This window comes from Rattus norvegicus, chromosome 4 (assembly GCF_036323735.1).
Source record: "Rattus norvegicus strain BN/NHsdMcwi chromosome 4, GRCr8, whole genome shotgun sequence".
Classification (NCBI taxonomy): domain Eukaryota; kingdom Metazoa; phylum Chordata; class Mammalia; order Rodentia; family Muridae; genus Rattus; species Rattus norvegicus.
Window position 1 is genome coordinate 72,702,043 of NC_086022.1, and position 23,119 is coordinate 72,725,161.

Here is a 23,119-nt window from a genome sequence, read left to right on the forward strand (position 1 = left end):
GGGATAGATACTGTCTGCTTATACAACCACCACATGTGCAGCCATGGGTAATCAAAGAGCAATTTCCACTGACAGATCAACTCTATGAAGGTAAGATTCTGGTTTTTCATGACCAGTATGAGAGAATAACATCTGTAGTTCTTGCACTGTATGTTTGTATCCAGGGCTCAGCTAAAATTGTAAACGTCTCCAAAGAGGAGGCCAACTGTGACTAAAACCCAGTGGAGCATTACCAAAGCCATTGTACAAGCCAATTGCCTTCTGAAAGGGCCTTTGGTATATTCTTCTCTAGCTTTATGTTAACCTTCCACACAACTGTACAGGGATTTGTCACTGTTGGTGGGAAAAGTAGTGTGCCTCGCTTTTTCCATACTGTATATTTGAGGCTGATTCAAAGCATATGATCATGTATTCTTTGCATATGGAAAGTATCGTTTCTCTACTCTATTCCTGAAGGACGGAACACGGAAAGAAACCATTTGCACTAAACAGAATCAGGAGTTATCACCAAGTCAATGTGGAATGAAGGTTGAGAACACAAGCTCCCTAAGTCAGATAGCTAAGAGAAGGAAAACTGATTTGTCATAGTTAGATACATGTTATACGTGAGATGTAGCATGTAGCCTACAGGTAAGGCACCTGTCATGTGTGTCTGAGTCTTTCAAATGGAAGCAGTTCCTCAGACCCCAGCCCTGGCTGCATCCTTACTTGCACATATCAACTGAGTGTTGTGCCACCACAGAAGTGAGGAAAACTAAGCTCAGTCAAGAACCAGTAGGAAGACACCACAAACAGCAGCATCAGAAGAGATTCCCCAGAGTTTACCTGGTGACTGTGTGTTGTCAACAGAGTGAGCGTTTTAATTAACCTGTTGGTAAGCGTATGAAGACCAGATCTCTCATCTTTGTCCTGATGTTCAATTGTTTATGCTTCTTCCAAAGTCTTATTTCTATTAGAGTCTAGATATGGTCAGGGGGTGGTGGGTAAAGGACTTTCATGTTTGAAAGTCCTGTAATTGTTTGGAACTATGCCTCTTCCTCTTAGGAATTATACAAAGGTTTAAAGAGCTTGGCATAAATGAAAACCTTGTGTAAGTGACCACCTATTCAGATATAATTAAAGTACATTAGAATAGTTAAGTAACACCTGGTTTTATGATTCTAAAATATCAAATTTTAACACCAAGTCTTTGCTTGAGGATGTTTCACTCGAACTATGCTTGACTGAATTCTAGATATTGACTCTCTCGATTTCCCATTAAATTTCTTTAAAGATAAGAAGGCAAAGAGAAAAATTCTACAACGGGGTCCATAGCTACTAGAAATCAAGCTTATACAATGTGAGATGTTCACATTTCACAGATGAAAGATCAAAACAAATCCAGAAAATGGAGGCAGTAATGTCTGAAGTCAAACTTCACGTACTCCAAGTAGATAAAATACTAAGGAAAGTTTTTTTTATTTATCTTTTTTTTTTATTTGCTCTGAGGGGCTATTTTTTTTTATTAACTTGAGTATTTCTTATATACATTTTGAGTGTTATTCCCTTTCCGGTTTCCGGGCAAACATCCCCCTAATCCCTCCCCCTTCCCTCTTTATGGGTGTTCCCCTCCCCATCCTCCCTCCATTGCCGGCCTCCCCCAAACAATCTAGTTCACTGGGGGTTCAGTCTTCGCAGGACCCAGGGCTTCCCCTTCCACTGGTGCTCTTACTAGGATATTCATTGCTACCTATGAGGTCAGAGTCCAGGGTCAGTACATGTATAGTCTTTAAGTAGTGGCTTAGCTAAGGAAAGTTTAATAGCTGCTTGCATACTAATACCCTGGCATGCTCATGACCTTTGGGTGACATATATTTTCATCTAAAGAAGGTATAATGTGGTAGTATATTGGAAAAACAAGAGAAAGTTTAGGAGGATGAGGAAATTTATCAAGTAAACTTTAAAATGACATTCAATACGTTATCACTTAGACTACATTTCTATGATGAATTTTAACTGTTACAATGGGAGAAAAAATAGACTTCATTTATTGAAGAGGTTGATGGATTTAAGTTAATTTTTTAAAATTAGGTATTGAGTCATGCAAAATTGTTCTAAACACCTTTTGCATATGTGTCATTGACAGAACATTGGAGTCTTGATGTTTGCTGTAACCAATAATTACTGAATAAAGCAAGAATCAGAGAGAGATGATTTTCTCTAGCATGAAACAATGATAACAACTTACTGAGGAAATTGTTCCTTTTTGGTAACACCTCTCCTCCTCTCCCTGTATTGTCATGTAAAACTGCAGCTTTTTCCTGGAACTCGATCTATTAAGGAGGATCAGCAGAAGCTGATGACTGAGCACAGTGGCTTCTTCTGAACCTTCCTCTCACAAAGCTCAGACCTCCCATTTAATATTTTAATTATAAATGCTCAGCAACGAAAAGAATGCTCCACACAAGCATCCACTTTAACCATTCAAACAACTTTGTGAGGTCACTTTCTAAGATATATTTTAACTGTTCTTTCCAAAACACTGTATTTTTCTTATTAAGGCTCACTGAGCACTGTACTTTCACCACTGTTCTTAGAACAAACAAACAAACAAACAAACAAACAAGAATTCCCCATTCCTCGTGCTATATCTAAGGAGACTAAGCACCAAATTATATCATTCTTTCTTGATGTCTTGTTGCAGAGAGATGTGATTTGAAATTTGTCAGTGATGAAGATATGTAATCAAAAGAAAAATGAAATGCTATTTTATCATTTGTTACTCTTGACATAGATTTATGGCAAATGTGCATGTAGTTCCTTCCTGACAATGACAGGAAAGTGGTGACTAGCTGCCCCTGCACAGGAGTTTGAGCTAAACACTCATTGTGAGTATCAACTACACCTCTAACCCTGCACTAAGACATCTTTTTTTTCTTGTTTGTATATACAAATGGAATAAAGCACTAGAACTTGTCCCTTACCTATTTGAGTTCATGAACAAAGGAAATATAGAAAGACTACAGATTATCAATAGCTGAAAAGATAAGATCCTGTTTCTTATGGGAAAAATTAGACATAGATTATATTACAAACCAATGCATCTTCACCATGAAACTAGAATAAAAGTCACACATATTTTCTGAGAGAGCCCAATGTAATGCTGAATAGTATTTGCTGAAAGTTGTGCTAATGTTGTCCAACGAACCCTTCTTATCTCTTTCATTTGTCATACATCCGGTATTCTTTACAGACTTCCAAGAGGGACACTAGAGCATAAAAAATGGGTTTAACTGAATATTAATATGTAGGAATGTCTGAAGGTGTAGTCCAGTTGTTAGAGTGCTTGGCTAGCTTGCATTAATCCCTGGATTTGATTTCCAGAACCATATAAACCAGGTATAATTATACATATCTGCAGCCACGGAACTTATGAGGCAGAGGCAGGAAGCACGTTTGAGGCTAATTTTGGCTACAAATCTTGTCTCAAAAAAATAATCTCTTGAATTGGGATCAGTGTCACATGCTAGCCCTTGGGAATCTGAAGAATAGTGAAATTGAGGCCAACCCACTCAAAACTCCAAATTTATCTCAAAAATGAAAAACATTTAAGAATTAAAAAAATTTAAAATCAGGAAACAGCCTTACAGATAAGTGAATAGGAGTCTCAATAGGATAAACATAATTAAAACCAAGGAACATATCAATTAACTATATTTGCCTATATGCAAACTGTTCAGTAAAATACTTTGCTGCAAGAAATACAATATGATAATACTTTCTATAATAAGTAAGATAAGGCTAAGAGAACAAGGCTAGATTATGAGTTGTGTGAACACTCTCTGGGATAAGTCAAACTTGAAATCTTAGGGACCGTGTAGATCTCTGTGAGGGAAACTGTTTGCAAATGTTTGGACCATGTATGGCTTAGGTATGTATGGCTTAGGTATGTACGGCTTAGGTATATATGGTTTAAATATGTATGGCTTAGGTATGTACGGCTTAGGTATATATGGCTTAGGTATGTATGGCTTAGGTATGAAAGTAAGAAAGTTGAAACAGGAAATTTTCTCCTTTCAGCTCAGAGACCCTAGCATGACTATGGTGCTGTGTCTCTCTTTCTCTCCCACCTCCTACTTTTCCTTGCATTGCACACTCCAAAAACCAAGGCATCAGTGAACAGACAGATGTTCAGGAGTTCAGTCAGTTCTAAATAAGTCTTTAAAATGTCACCTGTTCGCCCTGGATTTTTAATAGCATGCTATATTTATTTATTTATTTTACTGAAAAGCACCTGCTGAGCACAAATAATAAGCAGAGAATTTGTTTCCTGGCAGTGTTTTTGCCAGGGTTCTTGTATTATACCTGCCTTGGACACTGGGGTCCTTTCTATTTCATCCTTGACCTTCTTCCACATTCTCATTTGCTTTGTTTTCAGCTCAATTTCAGATAGCAGAATCCTAACTGAATCAGATTAGAGAAAGAGGAGAATATGAAAACAGAGGCTCCATTGTGGTCTTTCCTTCCAGAGCACTAAGAGTTTAGGAAACTGAAACCTATGAAACAAATTAATGCATTGACAGATTTGATTATATTTGTGTCTACTTAGACAACAGTGAATTGCATTTGGTTCTTTATCTGCCCCAAGCAGAGTCTTGTTACACCCCCAACCCTTGTAGTATACAAACAGTGAAAATACCCACACATCTTCCCATGAGCTACTTACATTCGTGCTTTAAAATACTTGGAAAGTCTTGATTTTTTCTTATATAACAAAACTTACCACCAAACAGAAATCAAATACCTGGTAAATAAAATAAAATGACCTAATGAAACAAGGTTATTGAATTCCAGATCTTTCCACAAACCCATGCCCATTCACAGTCATGTTTCTTGGAGTTTACTCATGCATTTCCTCAAGGGGATTGCATTCAAAACACTTGAGATAGTTTTAATCTGTGGTTCTCATGTCAACCATCTATCCTTGTATTAGCCACTGGCAATTCTAATACTCTATTCCCCTTGCCTGAGAATAAGAGAAACTAGTAATGACAGAGAGCAGACAGAACTTCACTGCTTCATCTCTGGGTTTTAGCTGCCCTCAGTGAGGCATGTCAAGTCATTATGAAAGCATTGGCCTATATGCCGGAAACAGTCAATAAAAGGTATATTAGAATCAAGCATGTTTTCTAAGCACCACAAATGATGTCAGATTTTTTTTAAAGGGCTGGCAGGTCCTATGCATTATGTATTCTTAGAAACCTAGGTCCTTGTTATTTGATTACCTGTGTTTTTATTTATGATACTCTTTGCAGATAATAGTTTTAATGGAAGCCAACAATGAGACACAGATGCATGAATTCATCCTCCTTGGCCTTTCCGGTGACTGGGACACTCACGTCTCCCTCTTCATCCTGTTCCTGCTGATGTACCTGGTGACAGTATTGGGGAACTTCCTCATTATTCTTCTGATCAGACTGGACAGCAGACTCCACACTCCCATGTACTTCTTTCTCATCAACCTGTCCCTGGTGGATGTGCCTTATGCCACAAGCATAGTCCCCCAGCTGCTGGCTCATTTTCTTGCCATACACAAAGCAATTCCATTTCTAAGTTGTGCAGCCCAGTTATTTTTTTCCTTGGGCTTGGGTGGGATTGAATTCCTTCTGCTGGCAGTGATGGCGTATGACCGTTATGTGGCAGTGTGTGATCCTTTGAGGTATTCAGTCATCATGCATACAGGGCTATGCACATGGCTGGCCATTGCATCTTGGGTCAGTGGTTTTATCAACTCTCTTGTGCACACTGTCATCACCTTTCACCTGCCTATGTGCGCGAAGTATATTGATCACATAGCCTGTGAAACCCTTGCTGTGGTCAGATTGGCTTGTGTGGATACCTCATCTAATAAGATTGCAATCATGGTTTCTAGCATTGTCTTGCTTATGACACCTTTCTTCCTAGTTCTCTTATCCTATATCCAGATCATCTCCACCATCCTAAAGATACAGTCCACAGAGGGAAGGTGGAAAGCCTTTCACACTTGTGCCTCTCATCTTACTATGGTTGTCCTATGCTACGGCATGGCCATTTTCACCTACATCCAACCCCACTCTAGCCCCTCTGTTCTTCAGGAGAAGTTGATGTCTCTGTTTTATGCTATCTTGACACCCATGCTAAACCCCATGATTTATAGTCTAAGAAATAAAGAGGTTAAGGGGGCATGGCAGAAACTTTTAGGGAAATTCTCTGGGTTTACATCGAAACTGTCAACTTGATGACTTATGAACACCACTGGAAAAAACCATTCTCGTTTATTCAACTCGTCAACCAGGAAGTAGACAGCATGACATGCAGTAGTGATGTCATGTTGGCGGCTGAGTTTTTATGTTGAATTGTGCCTTATCGGGATGTTCAATGCAATTATACAATGTTGTATAAAGCTTTTTCCACTTCCACACTGTGGTAATACTTACTGCTTTGTTTGAAGTCATGAAGTGAAAGTACTTTTGTTAATACATTTCAGAACAGGCTGTTTTGATTCCACTGGAGAGAAAGTTCATGTTCACCTTTGGAGAGACTCACTCGAAATCTTTGAAATAGCACAGCTTGTAAGTGGGCCAACACTGAGGAGAGCTGTTGAATATTATTAAAATGCCTTTAGGCAGGACTAACTACAAGCAGATGCTACATCTCACCGGAAGAGTTAACAAAGTTAAAAGAAAAGAGTTAACCGTCTACCAAAAGATCAACTGACAGTTTCTATAGAAATGTACCAAGTATAAAAAGGTATTATTTTTCCAAGTAAACATTTGTTTCTGGCACTTATTGGAAGCATTCAAACAACTTGAAAAGATTTGACTACATAAACAAAGGCTTTGTTGATGTGTCAAAATTGACCAATCTCTAAAAATTATTTTTACTCTCTTCTTCTGAACTATTGAAACACAACAATCAAAAAATGATAAGATAAAATATAAATTATCAAAGACACACTTACTTTTAGGATTGTAATTTTTTTAGAGCTGACTCTTCTACCAAAGATGGATTTGAGCAATTGAGGTAATTCAGGTGACTGTATTAATGTTTCCTTCATGTCTGTGTATTAATCTTTTCTTTCATTATCTCTCATACTCACAATAAGTCCTCACTGATCTCAACAGTGAGGTAACAAAAAGTCCAAAGAACGTAAAATAAAAGAAAAATAATAATTAAACAATAAATAGGGACAAATATGATCATGGGTGGTCTTCTCACTTCCTTGAAGAATTCTACATATTTTCCCTAGAATTACTTCTTTATAATTAGTAATTTTCAGTTGCTATATTTGTCAACATACACAGGTTAAGACCCATTTGACCTGAACTAATTTCATGCTTGAATTATAACTTTGCAATAGTAATATAATCTCAAATCTTGAAATACAGATAGGCTTTCCTAAAGATGCAAATGGCAGCTAAATTTCTATTGATTCTAATTCATATGACATTCATAAAATTTCATATTATGTGGTCCTTAGAAACCCTCCATCTGTTACAGTCTTGACAGGAACACACATAGAATATGAATGACAGACAATGAACATCTATAATGCACATGATAAATTTAAAGTGAGAGCAAAGCCATTTATGGTGACAGAAGAAGTAACCACATGAAAGGTCCTTCATGTTAAGACTTGAAACAGGAGAAGCAGTTATCGAGATGACAAAAAAAAATCTAAATATGGAACAAGTAGTTCAAAATTTAGTGTATAGTGTAAGAATTCACATTCTAATATACTGGAAGCTTAATTGAAGGGCACAGCAGAGTAAGAAGATAAAGAAGGTGAAGTAAATAGAGAGATACTGTCAGATCTGGCAAGGCGTTGGATGCCAAAATGTCTTTTAATGTTTGTCTTAGTTAAGGTTACTATTGTCATGAAATACTGTGACCAAAAGAAACTTGAGGAGGAACAAGTTTATTTCATTCACACTTCCATGTAACAACTCTTCATTAAAAGCAGTAAGGACAGAAAATTAAACAGGGCAGGAACCTGGAAGCAGGATCTGATGCAGAAGTCATAAAGCAGTGTTGCTTACTGGCTTGAATCACATGGTTTTCTCACTGTCCATTCTTATACAACCCAGGACCACCAGTCCAGGTTTGCCCCACCACAAAGGGCTGGACCAGCCTCTATCAATCTCTAATTATGAAAATGCCCTACAGACCAGTCTTATGGAAGCATTTTCTCAATAGAGGTTCTATCCTCTGAGATAGCTTGTATCATGCTGGCATAAAACTAGTAAGCATAGCTTTAATATCATAGCTTTGAAAAATGGTAATTAGAAAGGAATACACCTTGAACAAAACCTGGCAAAATACTACCAGAAAAGACTAGAGCCAAAGTTTCAAACCAGTTGGGTACTTGGTCATACTGCTTAAATATTAGGAAGATTTGAACTATGATAGTAGTAGTGGGACTGTAAAAGATATTTCATGTTAAAAAAACCTCCATATTCCATACTGGAATTCTGTCATGGACCTCATTACTCTAATAGACTTGTCTGATCATGCATGGAAATTCTATATTAAAAATTTAATACCATGAACATACTTCTCATACACTGGTGTAGGAGAGATGTGAGAGAAGAAAACCACTCAAAGGTATACAAATATATAAATATATATTACTTACTAGGGAGGAAGATATATGAAGATGTAGTATCTTCCACACTGTAACCAGACCTTTGTCCATAGTGTTTTCAACTCATTTTTATCAAATGTTCTATGATCTGTTTTCTCTCCTGTTTGTTTGGGAAGTGCTTTCCCAATTTTCTTTTAGTAGGAAGCACCCATCTATTGCAATAGGCTAGTGTAGCCTTGTGCTTTATTTGTTAATTTTTTTTCCTTTTTATTTTTTTATTCTTCTTTCATACAAAGCATCCCAACTGCAGTTTTCCCTTCCTCCAGTCCTCTGAGCACCCTTGCTACTTTCTCTTTCCCCCAGATCCACTGTTCCTTCATTTCTCTTTAGAATAGAACAGTTGATATCCCAGGAATATCAAACCAAACATGGCATGATGCATCACAGTAAGACTAGGCACAAACCCTTGCATTAAGGCTGGATGAGGCAACTCAGTAGGAGGAGAGGGTCCCAAGAGCAGTCACCAGTCAGAGACTGATGTTTTATTTGTTAAATTTCTATTTTTAGCTTTTTCATTTTATCGGCCTTTCTCAGGACTTCTATTTCGTTATAAATTATTCTTTATAAATTAAATCCATCTTATTGAGACTATCACACATATAGATAATGTTTAAATGAAAGTCACCCTCAATTCCAATTTTATTTCCCTATTACTTTCCCCTCCAAAATTCACACACACACACACACACACACACACACACACACACACACACACACTAAACCATACCAAGTCCACTTATGGCTGCCTTTACATGCCTTGGTATAGGCCCATCAACTAGAGCATAAGTATAGTTACAGAGTCCACCCTTGAGGAAAACTCAGTCTTCTTCCCTAGCAACCATCAGATGCCAACAATTTCTCATCAAGGAATGGAACTTGATGAGTGATTCCTTCGTTTAACTAAGATTTTGGATGCTTTCCTACTGATCTTAGAAATATTTTTAGGTCCTTAGTGTCTTTGGCCCAAAGAATATGCAAATTATAACTTCTTTTAGATTTCATCTTACCCTAGACACTATGGCTAAGATCTGAAGAACAAAAGCTAGACAAATGCTGGCATCGATGTGGTGAGGGGGGCACACTTATTCACTGTTATGGGTGCAAACTGTTGCAGAACTATGAAAATAAGTGTGAAGAATCTTCAAAAATATGGGAATAGACTTACTATGTGATTCAGCTATACTAATCATGGGCACGTATGTAAATGACTCTATCCTGCCCGAGAGGTACTTGGTACTCCATGACCACTGTTGCTTTATTGACAATAGCCAGAAAATGGAAAAAAGCTTAGTGCCCATAACTGATGAAAATGTGAAAAATATATACAATGGAAGAATTTGTCTGGAAAGAAAAATGAGCTTATGCCTTGTGGAAGTAAACAGTTGGAATTAGAAATGTCTTTCCAAGGATGGTAACCTAGACTCAAAAAGACAAACTTCATGTACTCCCTCACATGTACATGATAGATTGGAATCTTTAGATGTGTGTGTTTAAATTGGAATACTCAGAAAACAAGAAATTAAATTTCTTGGGATGAAAGTTGTTCCTAATTCTTATTACAGATAAGAAGACACTAGAATTGCTGGTTCAGTGAGAGGATGTGTTTCAAATGGTAACGCCATTAAAAATAACTTTTAAAAAGTTAGGCACAGAAAAGTATTTGAAAATACAATTTTGTTCAGCAGTTACTAACCATAAAGTATCACTCAGAGTTTATCTCTTAAAGAGCACTGTGTGTGTGTGTGTGTGTGTGTGTGTGTGTGTGTGTGTATGTGTGTGTGTGTGAACTGCAATTGCTCAAGTGAACATTTCATTTACCAGGACACACACTGCCATTACAGAAAACCCCTTTTAAATGGTAGTGTTTACTTCTTCTTGTTGTTAGCATTGAAATGGCATTTTCAATAGAACTTGAGAGTTTCTCCCAGCTGGATTCCCTGTGCAATTTTTACTTTATCTTTTTTCTGACACACTGAAGATTTCAGACCCCATATCTTATGTTATATCTAGAAGGTTATTGGATTTAGTTTTATGAGTTTTCTCTCAGTAGGATTTCATCAGTGGTCACAATGTTTCTCACAAGAGACACACAGTGTTGGATTTCATTTTTCTCGGCATTATTGTAGGTATTATGTTGCCTCACTCAGGGATTCTTAACAGAAACAAATATCTATGGACCTTTGGGGCTGAATAATTCTTTTGTTGTTGGGGCTTACCTGATATTATGCAATATTCATGACTTTTGTCTTTCACATGGCAGTAGCCCCTCCTTGTTGTGGTCCATTCTTCACTGATATCAGTATCCAATGTGGGTCTGTCCATCAATTAACCTACTGTGGAGATGCCCAAATTGAATCAAGACCAAAGGCTCTCTCGGAATCCTACAGGCCCTTAGCACTAGATGGTGAGACATCCAGTCTAATGGACAGAGGAATATAATGATTTCTTGTCTGCTGCTGTGTTTAAAAAAAATCATAATTAAAGAAAGTTATGGAGCTTCTGGTTGCTGCCCTCACGGAGAGCTGAAACCCAGTCCTGAGGAACAACTCAGGCCTGAGCCCAGAGGTAAAACCAACATTTCTGCTCCAAGTGACCTGCCTGGTGGACTTGAAAGACCCCCAGAGCAGGGAGACCCTCACTCAAGCCTTGGGATGATGTGACCCCCCCCCAAGAACTCACGTGAGATCGTCCTTGCTGTAATAAACATGAGGTTTATTGATAGGAACCAGTGCACTGGGGTCGAGACTCATATCCCACGCAGGGGCAGTGGAGTTCGACCCCGAAAGGCTGGGAGAAAGGGTATTTAAAAGGAGAAACCACAACCCGAGGGGACAGGGATGGTGTCATTGGAAAGTGTCGAGAATACTAATGAAAAATCACAAGGAGGAGCTTCCTGTTTCTCAAGATTATTCTCTAAGATTTTAATCTAACTTTATGGTCAGCTAGTACAGGTAGAGGGCAGGGTCTGGAATTTGAGGTATTTGGGGCTTTTTTAAACTTCTGACTTCTTAGCTGCATTTTTTATCCTTTCAGACTCAGGACACACAAAGGCAAAATTTCTCTGGGACCAGGCACTTCCGGTTTCTGGCTGGGGCCCGAACCTTGCTGATCCTGGCCCACAGCTCCCTGCTCCCAAACCCCGTGGGAGAGAGAGCTCATCGCCCAGACAGGTGGGCAGTCCTGATACTGCAGGGCAGGAGAGACCGCCAGTACTGCCCACCCTTGCCCACATCCCTGGCCCAAGAGGAAACTCTATAGAGCCTCTGGGAACAGGAAGATAGGGGCACTCAAACTGCAGGAACACAGCAGTCAAGACTGCACTCAGACCTGAAGGGACTCGGTCAAACAATTCCCTGCACCCAAATCAATTGGGAGGGAGAGGTAGACCTTCAGAGGGGCAGACACTCCTGGGTAGCCAGAGGAGACTACTCTCTGCCCACATTTCTGACTCTAGAGGAAAAGGCCTAGCGCCATCTGGGCCTCCGTGCATAGGGACCTGAGAGAAGGAAGGGCAGGTCCTTCTGGTAGTTGCCCTCAGAGAGACCTGAAACATTTCTGCTCCAAGTGACCTGCCTGGTGGACTCAGGACACACGCCCACAGGAATACCTGAAGACCTGTGGACAGGAACGACTACACGCATGAAAGCAGAACACTCTGTTCCCATAACTGGCTGAAAAAAAAACCAGGAAAACAGGTCTTCAGGATTCCTGACACACAGGTCTATAGGATGGTCTAACCACTGTCAGAAATAGCAGAACAGGTAACACCAGAAACAACGTGATGGCAAGAGGCAAGTGCAGGAACCCAAGCAACAGAAACCAAGACTACGTGGCATCATTGGAGCCCAATTCTCCCACCAAAGCAAACATTGAATATCCAAACACACCAAAAAAAGCAAGATCTAGATTTAAAATCACATTTGATCATGATGATGGAGGACTTCAAGAAAGACGTAAAGAATTCCCTTAGAGAAATGCAGGAAAACACAAATAAACAAGCAGAAGCCTATAGAGAGGAAACACAAAAATCCCTGAAAGAATTACAGGGAACAACAGTCAAACAGGTGAAGGAATTAAAAATGGAAAGAGAATCAATAAAGAAAGCACAAAGGGTGACAACTCTGGATATGGAAAACCAAAGGAAGAGACAAGGAGCCATAGATACAAGCATTACCAACAGAATATAAGAGATAGAAGAGAGAATCTCAGGAACAGAAGATTCCAAAAAAATCATTGACACAACTGTCAAAGATAATGTAAAAGGGAAAAAGCTACTGCCCAAAACATACAGGAAATCCAGGACACAATGAGAAGATCAAACCTAAGGATAATAGGTATAGAAGACAGTGAAGACTCCCAACTCAAAGGACCAGTAAATATCTTCAACAAAATCATAAAGAAAACTTCCCTAACCTAAAGAAAGAGATGCCCATAAACATAAAAGAAGTCTACAGAACTCCAAATAGATTGGACCAGAAAAGAAACTCCTCCTGCCACATAATAGTCAAAACACCAAATGCACAGAACAAAGAAAAAATATTAAAAGCAGTAAGGAAAAAATGTCAAGTAACATATAAAGTCAGACCTATCAGAATTACACCAGACTTCTCACCAGACACTATGAAAGCCAGAAGATCCTGGACAGATTTCCTACAGACCATAAGAGAACATAAAAGCCAGCCCAGGTTACTATATTCAGCTAAACTCTCAACTAACATAGATAAAGAAACCAAGATATTCCATTGCAAAACCAAATTTACACAATATCTTTCTACAAATCCAGCCCTACAAAGGATAATATAGGGTAAAGCCCAACACAAGGAGGCAAGGTACACTCTAGAAAATGCAAGAAACAAAACAAAGAGAATACAAGCACAGAAACATAATCTCACATCCATAAACGAATATAACAGGAAGCAACATTCACTATTCCTTAATATCTCTCAACATCAATGGACTCAATTCCCCAATAAAAAGACACAGATTAACAAACTGGATACACAATGAGGACCCAGCATTCGGCTGCCTACAGAAAACACACCTCAGAGACAAAGACAGTCACTACCTGAGAGTAAAAGGCTGGAAAACAACTTTCCAAGCAAATGGTGTGAAGAAGCAAAGCTGGAGTAGCCATTCTAAATATCAAATAAAATCGATTTTCAACCAGAAGTCATCAAATAAGATAAGGAATTCATATTCATCAATGGAAAAATCGACCAAGATGAACTCTCAATCCTAAATATCTATGCTCCAAATACAAGGGCAACTACATACATAAAAGAAACTTTACTAAAGCTCAAAGCACACATTGTACCTCACACAATAATAGTAGGAGATTTCAACACCCAACTCTCATCAATGGACAGATCATGGAAACAGAAATTAAACAGAGACATAGATAGACTAGGAGAAGTCATGAACCAAATGGACTTAACAGATATTTATAGGACATTCTATCCTAAAACAAAATGTTATACCTTCTTCTCACCACCTCATGGTACTTTCTCCAAAATTGACCATATAATCAGTCATAAAAGAGGCCTCAGCAGATACAGAAAGATAGAAATGATCCCATGAGTCCTATCAGACCACCACAGGCTAAAGCTTGTCTTCAATAACAATAAGGAAAGAACGCCCACATATACATGGAACTTGAACAATGCTCAACTCAATGAAAATCTGGTCAAGGAAGAAATAAAGAAAGAAATTAAAGACTTCTTAAAATTTAATGAAAATGAAGGTACAACATACCCAAACTTATGGGACACAATGAAAGCTGTGCTAAGCGGAAAACTCATAGCGCTGAGTGCCTGCAGAATGAAACAGGAGAGAGCATATGTCAGCAGCTTGATAGCACACATAAAAGCTCGAGAAAAAAAAGAAGCAAACATACCAAGGAGGAGTAGAAGGCAGGAAACAATCAAACTCATGGCTGAAATCAACCAAGTAGAAACAAAAAGGACTATACAAAGAATCAACAGAACCCGGACTGGAGAGGTAGCTCAGTGGTTAAGAGCAATGACCACTCTTCCAGAGGTCCTGAGTTCAATTCCCAGCACCCACATGGTGGCTCACAGCCATCTGTAGTGAGACCTGATGCCCCTCTTCTGGTGTGTCTGAATATACAGTGTACTTATATAATAAACAAATAAATTAAAACAAAAAGAATGAACAGAACCAGAAGTTTGTTCTTGGAGAAAATCAACAAGATAGATTAATCCTTAGCCAGATTAACCAGAAGACACAGAGAGTGTGTCCAAATTAACAAAATCAGAAATGAAAAGGGAGACATAACGACAGAATCAGAAGAAATTCAAAAAATCATCAGATCCTACTACAAAAGCCTATACTCAACAAAACTTAAAAATCTGCAAGAAATGGACAATTTCCTAGACAGTTACAGGTACCGAAGTTTAATCAGGAACAGATAAACCATTTAAACAACCCCATAACTCCCAAAGTAGTCATTAAAGGTCTCCCACCCAAAAAGAGCCCAGGTCCAGATGGATTCAGTGCAGAATTCTATCAGACCTTCATAGAAGACCTCATACCAATACTATCCAAACTATTCCACAAAATTGAAATAGATGGAGCGCTACCATATTCCTTCTATGAATCCACAATTACTCTTATACATAAACCACACAAAGACCCAATAAAGAAAGAGAACTTCAGACCAATTTCGCTTATGAATATTGATGCAAAGATACTCAATTAAATTCTTGCAAACCGAATCCAAGAACAGATCCAAACAATCATACATCATGATTAAGTAGGCTTCATTCCCGAGAAAACCATCAACATAATCCACTATATAAACAAACTGAAAGTTATAAAAACATAATCATTTATTTCATTAGATGCTGAGACAGCATTTGACAAAATTCAAAACCTCTTCATGATAAAAGTCCAGGAAAGAACCGGATTTCAAGGCCCATACCTAAATATAGTAAAAGCCATATACAGCAAACCAGTAGCTAATAATAACTAAATGGAGAGAAACTTGAAGAAATCCCACTAAAATCAGGGACTAGACAAGGCTGCCCACTCTTTCCCTACTTATTCAGTATAGTTCTTGAGGTTTAAGCCAGAGCAATGAGACAACAAAAGGAGATCAAATGGATACTGATTGGAAAGGAAGAAGTCAAAATATCACTATTTGCAGATGATATGATAGTTTATTTAAGTGATCCCAAAAGTTCCACCAGAGAACTACTAAACCTGATAAACACCTTCAGCAAAGTGGCTGGGTATAAAATTAACTAAAATAAATCAGTAGCCTTCCTCTACACAAAAGAGAAACAAGCCGAGAAAAAAATTAGGGAAGTGAAACCCTTCACCATAGTCCCAAAAAATATAAAATACCTCAGTGTGACTTTAACCTATCAAGTGAAAGATCTGTATGATAAGAACTACAAGACTCTGAAGAAAGAAATTGAAGAAGATCTCAGAAGATGAAAAGATCTCCCATGCTTATGGATTGGCAGGACTAATATAGTAAAAATTGCCATTTTATCAAAAGCAATCTATAGATTCAGTGCAATGCCCATCAAAATTCCAATCCAATTCTTCATAGGATTAGACAGAACAATTTGCAAATTCATCTGGAATAACAAAAAACCCAGGATAGCTAAAACTATCCTAAACAATAAAAGGACTTTCAGGGGAATCACTATCCCTGAACTCAAGCAGCATTACAGAGCAAAGTGATAAAAACTATAGTATTTGTATAGAGACAGACAGATAGACCAGTGGAATAGAATTGATGACCCAGAAATGAACCCACACACCTATGGTCACTTGACTTTTGAAAAAGGAGCCAAAACCATCAAATGGAAAAAAGATAGCATTTTCAGCAAATTGTGCTGGTTCACCTTGAGGTCAGCATGTAGAAGAATGTAGATCAATCCATCCTTATTACCCTGTACAAAGCTTAAGTCCTAGTGGATCAAGGACTTCTGCATCAAACCAGATACACTCAAACTAATAGAAGAAAAAGTGTGGAAGAATCCCGAACACATGGGCACTGGATAATATTTCCTGAACAAAACACCAATGGCTTATGATCTAAGATCAAAAATCAACAAATGGGATCTCATAAAACTGGAAAGTTTCTGTAAGGCAAAGGACACTGTTGTTAGGATAAAACGACAACCAACAGATTGGGAAAAGGTCTTTACCAATCTTACAACTGATAGAGGGCTCATATCCAAAATATACAAAGATCTCACGAAGTTATACCGCAGGGAGACAAATAACCCTATTAAAAAATGGGGTTCAGAGCTAAACAAAGAATTCACAGCTGAGGAATGCCAAATGGCTGAGAAACACCTAAAGAAATCTTCAACATCTTTAGTCATAAGGGAAATGCAAATCAAAACAATCCTGAGATTCTACCTCAGACCAGTCAGAATGGCTAAGATCAAAAACTCCCGCAACAGCAGATGTTGGCAAGGATGTGGAGAAAGAGGAACACTCCTCCATTGTTGTGGGATTGCAGACTGGTACAACCATTCTGGAAATCAGACTGGAAAATTGGACATTGAACTACCTGAGGACCCAGCTATACCTCTCTTGGGCATATACCCAAAAGATGCCCAACATATAGCAAAGACACATGCTCCACTATGTTCATAGCAGCCTTATTTATAATAGCCCGAAGCTGGAAAGAACCCAGATGCCCTTCAACAGAGGAATGGATACAGAAAATGTGGTACATCTACACAATGGAATATTACTCAGCTATCAAAAACAATGACTTTATGAAATTCATAGGTAAATGGATGGAACTGGAAAATATCATCCTGAGTGAGGTAACCCAATCACAGAAAAACACACATGGTATGCACTCATTGATAAGTGGATATTAGCCCAAATGCTCGATTTACCCTAAATGCACAGAACACATGAAACTCAAGAAGGATCACCAAAATGCTAATGCTTCACTCCTTCTATGAAAGGGGAACAAGAGTACCCTTGGGAGGGGATGAGGAGGCAAAATTTAGAGCAGAGACAGAAGGAACACCCATTCAGAGCCTGCCCCACATGTGGCCCATACATATACAGCCACCAAACTAGACAAGATGGATGAAGCAAAGAAGTGCAGGCTGTCAGGAACCAGGTGTAGACCTCTCCTGAGTGACACAGTTAGAATACGGCAAATACATAGGTGAATGCCAGCAGCAAACCACTGAACTGAGAAAAGGACCCCCGTTGAAGGAACCAGAGAAAGGACTGAAAGAGCTTGAAGGAGCTTGCGACCCCATATGAACAACAATGCCAACCAACCAGAGCTTCCAAGGACTAAGCCACTACCCAAAGACTATACATGGACTGACCCTGGGCTCCAACCTCATAGGTAGCAATGAATAACCTAGTAAGAGCACCAGTGGAAGGGGAAGCCCTTGGTCCTGCCAAGACTGAACCCCCAGTGAATGGGATTGTTGTGGGGGGGCAGTAATGGGGGAGGATGGGGAGGGGAACACCCATGTAGAAGGGTAGGGGGTTAGGGGGATGTTGGCGTGGAAGTCAGGAAAGGGAATAACAATTGAAATATACATAAGAAATACCCAATTTAATAAAGATGGAGAAAAAACAAAGAAAGTTATGGAAAGAAGAGTTTATTTGTGCCATGGTTCCAGATTGATAGAGGCCACGATGGCTGAGTAATACCACAGGACCAAGAAGCTGAGGATTCAGATCCTGAGGTGAAAGAATGACACAGAGAAAGGTAGCTTGAAATGGTTCAAATCTTTAAACTATTTTAAAATTTAATTTAATTTTTATTTTCTTGCTTTTTTGACATATTTTTATTGATACTCTTAGAATTTGCCATCATGTTCCCCACTTCCACTCATTTCACAGTTCTTCCATGTCCACCCCTAGTCTTGTAAAGTCCCTGCCCAAAAGAAAATAAAATAATGAAAATGAAGATGAACAAGAAAAAGAAAAAATTAAGGGAAAATAAAAAATAAAAGAATAGAAAGAAGGAAGGAAGAGAGAGAGAGAGAAGAAGGAAGGAAGGAAAAAAGGGAGGAAGAAAGAGAAAAAGAAAGAGAAAAAGAAAAATGCTGTCCACCTTGGGCAACAACCTGCTTACTTCTCTATGAGTCACATCCTTCTCTCATACCCATCCCAGCTGTGTTATCTCAAGCTTCACTGTGCAGCCATCACTTTGCCCCTTTGTTTTCTGCCTTTCCATGACATGTGTGTGCATTGTAGTGGAGTGGAAGTGGCAGCATGCCGAACAGCATATACACTCCCCCCGCTTTTTTTTGCCCAAACAGCTTTATTTGCATAGTGAATCATTGATCTGGTTCAAGGCCTCTGGGTTTTGTTTCACTGTTAATACAGGACCTTTGCTGAGACTCCTGTCGGTTATCCTGTAGAGAGTCATGGAGATCCTGTAGCTATGGTTCCTTAGGAGTCCCAGCAGTCCACAGATGGGGTAAATGTTAGGGTGGGTCATCTCAAGGCCCTGAATCTGGGCCTGGGTACTTGCTGACTTGGTGAGCTCAGGCCTACTTGAGGGTCTGTGAGAGGTAGGGCCAGCTCCAGGGGAGGAGCCATCTGAATCTTTAAACTCTTGAAGCTTGCACCCTGTGACACATTTCCTCTAAATGGGCCACTATCTGAGGACTTAGCATTCAAATGCCCAAGACTATCAGGGCCATCTCATTCACACCATCATAAGTAGTAATCAGGTTCTCAACCTCTGCAGTTGCCACTGTTGGACTATCCAAGCTTAACTGTGTACGCCAATCTAATTTGTGTATATTGTAACTGGAATTAATTCTATTACTTCTGCTTAGATCCTAAGCAGAAAGCTCTTCTTAAAGAAACCTGGCCAGGATATCGACCAAATTCTTTTAGTTTTAAAAACACATGAAACAGAGACTGAAGGAACACCCATTCAGAGCCTGCCCCACATGTGGCCCATACATATACAGCCACCAAACTAGATATGATGGATGAAGCGAAGAAGTGCAAGCTGACAGGAACCGGATGTAGATCTCTCCTGAGAGACACAGCCAGAATAAGGCAAATACATAGAATGCCAGCAGCAAACCACTGAACTGAGTACAGGACCCCTTGTTAAAGGATTCAGAGAAAGGACTGAAAGAGCTTGAAGGTGCTTGAGACCCCATGTGAACAACAATGACAAACAAGCAGAGCTTCCAGGGACTAAGCCACTACCCATGACTGACCCTGGGCTCCAACCTCATAGGTAGCAATGAATAGCCTAGTAGGGCACCAGTGGAAGGGGAAGCCCTTAGTCCTGCCAAGACTGAACCCCCAGTGAATGGGATTGTTGGGGGGAGGGTGGTAATGGGGGAAGGATGGGGTGGGGAACACCCATATAGAAGGGGAGGGGGAGGAGTTAGTGGGATGTTGGCCCGGAATCCGAGAAAGGGAATAACAATTGAAATGTAAATAAGAAATACCCAAGTTAATAAAGATAGAAGAAAAAAAAAGAAAGTTATGCCAGATACCTTAAATGTCTTTTTATCTCTGAAAAAATAACTTCTGTGGTTCAATTTGTTTCCACATAAATCTGACTCTAATAACCATTACTTTTACAAATACTTTAATGGGACAGATCCCTATCAAGACTAGATCTGGCCAGGAGCGGCAGGACCCCTGCCACAGACACCGCCGGACCCTGAAGGAAACAGACCGGATAGACAGTTCTCTGCACCCAAATCCCGTGGGAGGGAGAGCTAAACCTTCAGAGAGGCAGACAGGCCTGGGAAACCAGAGGAGACTGCTCCCTGCACACACATCTCGGACGCCAGAGGAAAAAGCCAAAGACCATCTGGAACCCTGGTGCACTGAAGCTCCCGGAGGGGGCGGCACAGGTCTTCCTGGTTGCTGCCACTGCAGAGAGCCCCTGGGCAGCACCCCACGAGCGAGCTTGAGCCTCGGGACCACAGGTAAGACCAAATTTTCTGCTGCAAGAAAGCTGCCTGGTGAGCTTGGGACACACGGAAGCAGAATTTCTCTAGAACCGGGCACGTTCTGTGTTTACCGGAAGTCCCACACCCGCGGATCCCGGCCTGCAGCAGCTCTCTGCTCCCAGACCCGGTGAGAGAGAGACCCAACCGCCTGGTCAGGTGGGCACTCCTGAGGCTGCAGAGCGGAAGAGACCACCAACACTGCTCACCCCTGCCCACATCCCTGGCCCAAGAGGAAACTGTATAAGGCCTCTGGGCTCCCGTGGGGGAGGGCCCAGGAGCGGCAGGACCCCTGCCTGAGACACCGCCGGACCCTGAAGGAAACAGACCGGATAAACAGTTCTCTGCACCCAAATCCCGTGGGAGGGAGAGCTAAACCTTCAGAGAGGCAGACAGGCCTGGGAAACCAGAAGAGACTGCTCCCTGCACACACATCTCGGACGCCAGAGGAAAAAGCCAAAGACCATCTGGAACCCTGGTGCACTGAAGCTCCCGGAAGGGGCGGCACAGGTCTTCCTGGTTGCTGCCGCTGCAGAGAGCCCCTGGACAGCACCCCACGAGCAAACCTGAGCCTCGGGACCACAGGTAAGACCAAATTTTCTGCTGCAAGAAAGCTGCCTGGTGAACTCAAGACACAGGCCCACAGGAACAGCTGAAGACCTGTAGAGAGGAAAAACTACACGCCCGAAAGCAGAACACTCTGTCCCCATAACTGACTGAAAGAGAGGAAAACAGGTCTACAGCACTCCTGACACACAGGCTTATAGGACAGTCTAGCCACTGTCAGAAATAGCAGAACAAAGTAACACTAGAGATAATCTGATGGCGAGAGGCAAGCGCAGGAACCCAAGCAACAGAAACCAAGACTACATGCCATCATCGGAGCCCAATTCTCCCACCAAAACAAACATGGAATATCCAAACACACCAGAAAAGCAAGATCTAGTTTCAAAATCATATTTGATCATGATGCTGGAGGACTTCAGGAAAGACCTGAACACACTTAGGGAAGCACAGGAAAACATTAATAAACAAGTAAAAGCCTACAGAGAGGAATCGCAAAAATCCCTGAAAGAATTCCAGGAAAACACAATCAAACAGTTGAAGGAATTAAAAATGGAAATAGAAGCAATCAAGAAAGAACACATGGAAACAACCCTGGATATAGAAAACCAAAAGAAGAGACAAGGAGCTGTAGATACAAGCTTCACCAACAGAATACAAGAGATGGAAGAGAGAATCTCAGGAGCAGAAGATTCCATAGAAATCATTGACTCAACTGTCAAAGATAATGTAAAGGGGAAAAAGCTACTGGTCCAAAACATACAGGAAATCCAGGACTCAATGAGAAGATCAAACCTAAGGATAATAGGTATAGAAGAGAGTGAAGACTCCCAGCTCAAAGGACCAGTAAATATCTTCAACAAAATCATAGAAGAAAACTTCCCTAACCTAAAAAAAGAGATACCCATAGACATACAGGAAGCCTACAGAACTCCAAATAGATTGGACCAGAAAAGAAACACCTCCCGTCACATAATTGTCAAAACACCAAACGCACAAAATAAAGAAAGAATATTAAAAGCAGTAAGGGAAAAAGGTCAAGTAACATATAAAGGGAGACCTATCAGAATCACACCAGACTTCTCGCCAGAAACTATGAAGGCCAGAAGATCCTGGACTGATGTTATACAGACCCTAAGAGAACACAAATGCCAGCCCAGATTACTGTATCCAGCAAAACTCTCAATTAACATTGATGGAGAAACCAAGATATTCCATGACAAAACCAAATTTACACAATATCTTTCTACAAATCCAGCACTACAAAGGATAATAAATGGTAAAGCCCAACATAAGGAGGCAAGCTATACCCTAGAAGAAGCAAGAAACTAATCGTCTTGGCAACAAAACAAAGAGAATGAAAGCACACAAACATAACCTCACATCAAATATGAATATAACGGGAAGCAATAAGCACTATTCCTTAATATCTCTCAATATCAATGGCCTCAACTCCCCAATAAAAAGACATAGATTAACAAACTGGATACGCAACGAGGACCCTGCATTCTGCTGCCTACAGGAAACACACCTCAGAGACAAAGACAGACACTACCTCAGAGTGAAAGGCTGGAAAACTACTTTCCAAGCAAATGGTCAGAAGAAGCAAGCTGGAGTAGCCATTCTAATATCAAATAAAATCAATTTCCAACTAAAAGTCATCAAAAAAGATAAGGAAGGACACTTCATATTCATCAAAGGAAAAATCAACCAAGATGAACTCTCAATCCTAAATATCTATGCCCCAAATACAAGGGCACCTACATATGTAAAAGAAACCTTACTAAAGCTCAAAACACACATTGCACCTCACACAATAATAGTGGGAGATTTCAACACCCCACTCTCATCAATGGACAGATCATGGAAACAGAAATTAAACAGTGATGTAGACAGACTAAGAGAAGTCATGAGCCAAATGGACTTAACGGATATTTAT

At 40.0% G+C, this 23,119-nt stretch overlaps 1 protein-coding gene across 1 annotated transcript; it reads left to right on the forward strand.

Moving 5' to 3' along the window:
• The first annotated feature begins 5,306 nt into the window (after positions 1–5,306).
• Or2f1b (olfactory receptor family 2 subfamily F member 1B) lies at positions 5,307–6,257 on the forward strand. The gene has a single exon (NM_001000851.1). It carries the CDS (start codon positions 5,307–5,309, stop codon positions 6,255–6,257), a length of 951 nt encoding a protein of 316 aa, NP_001000851.1.
• Positions 6,258–23,119: the final 16,862 nt, after the last annotated feature.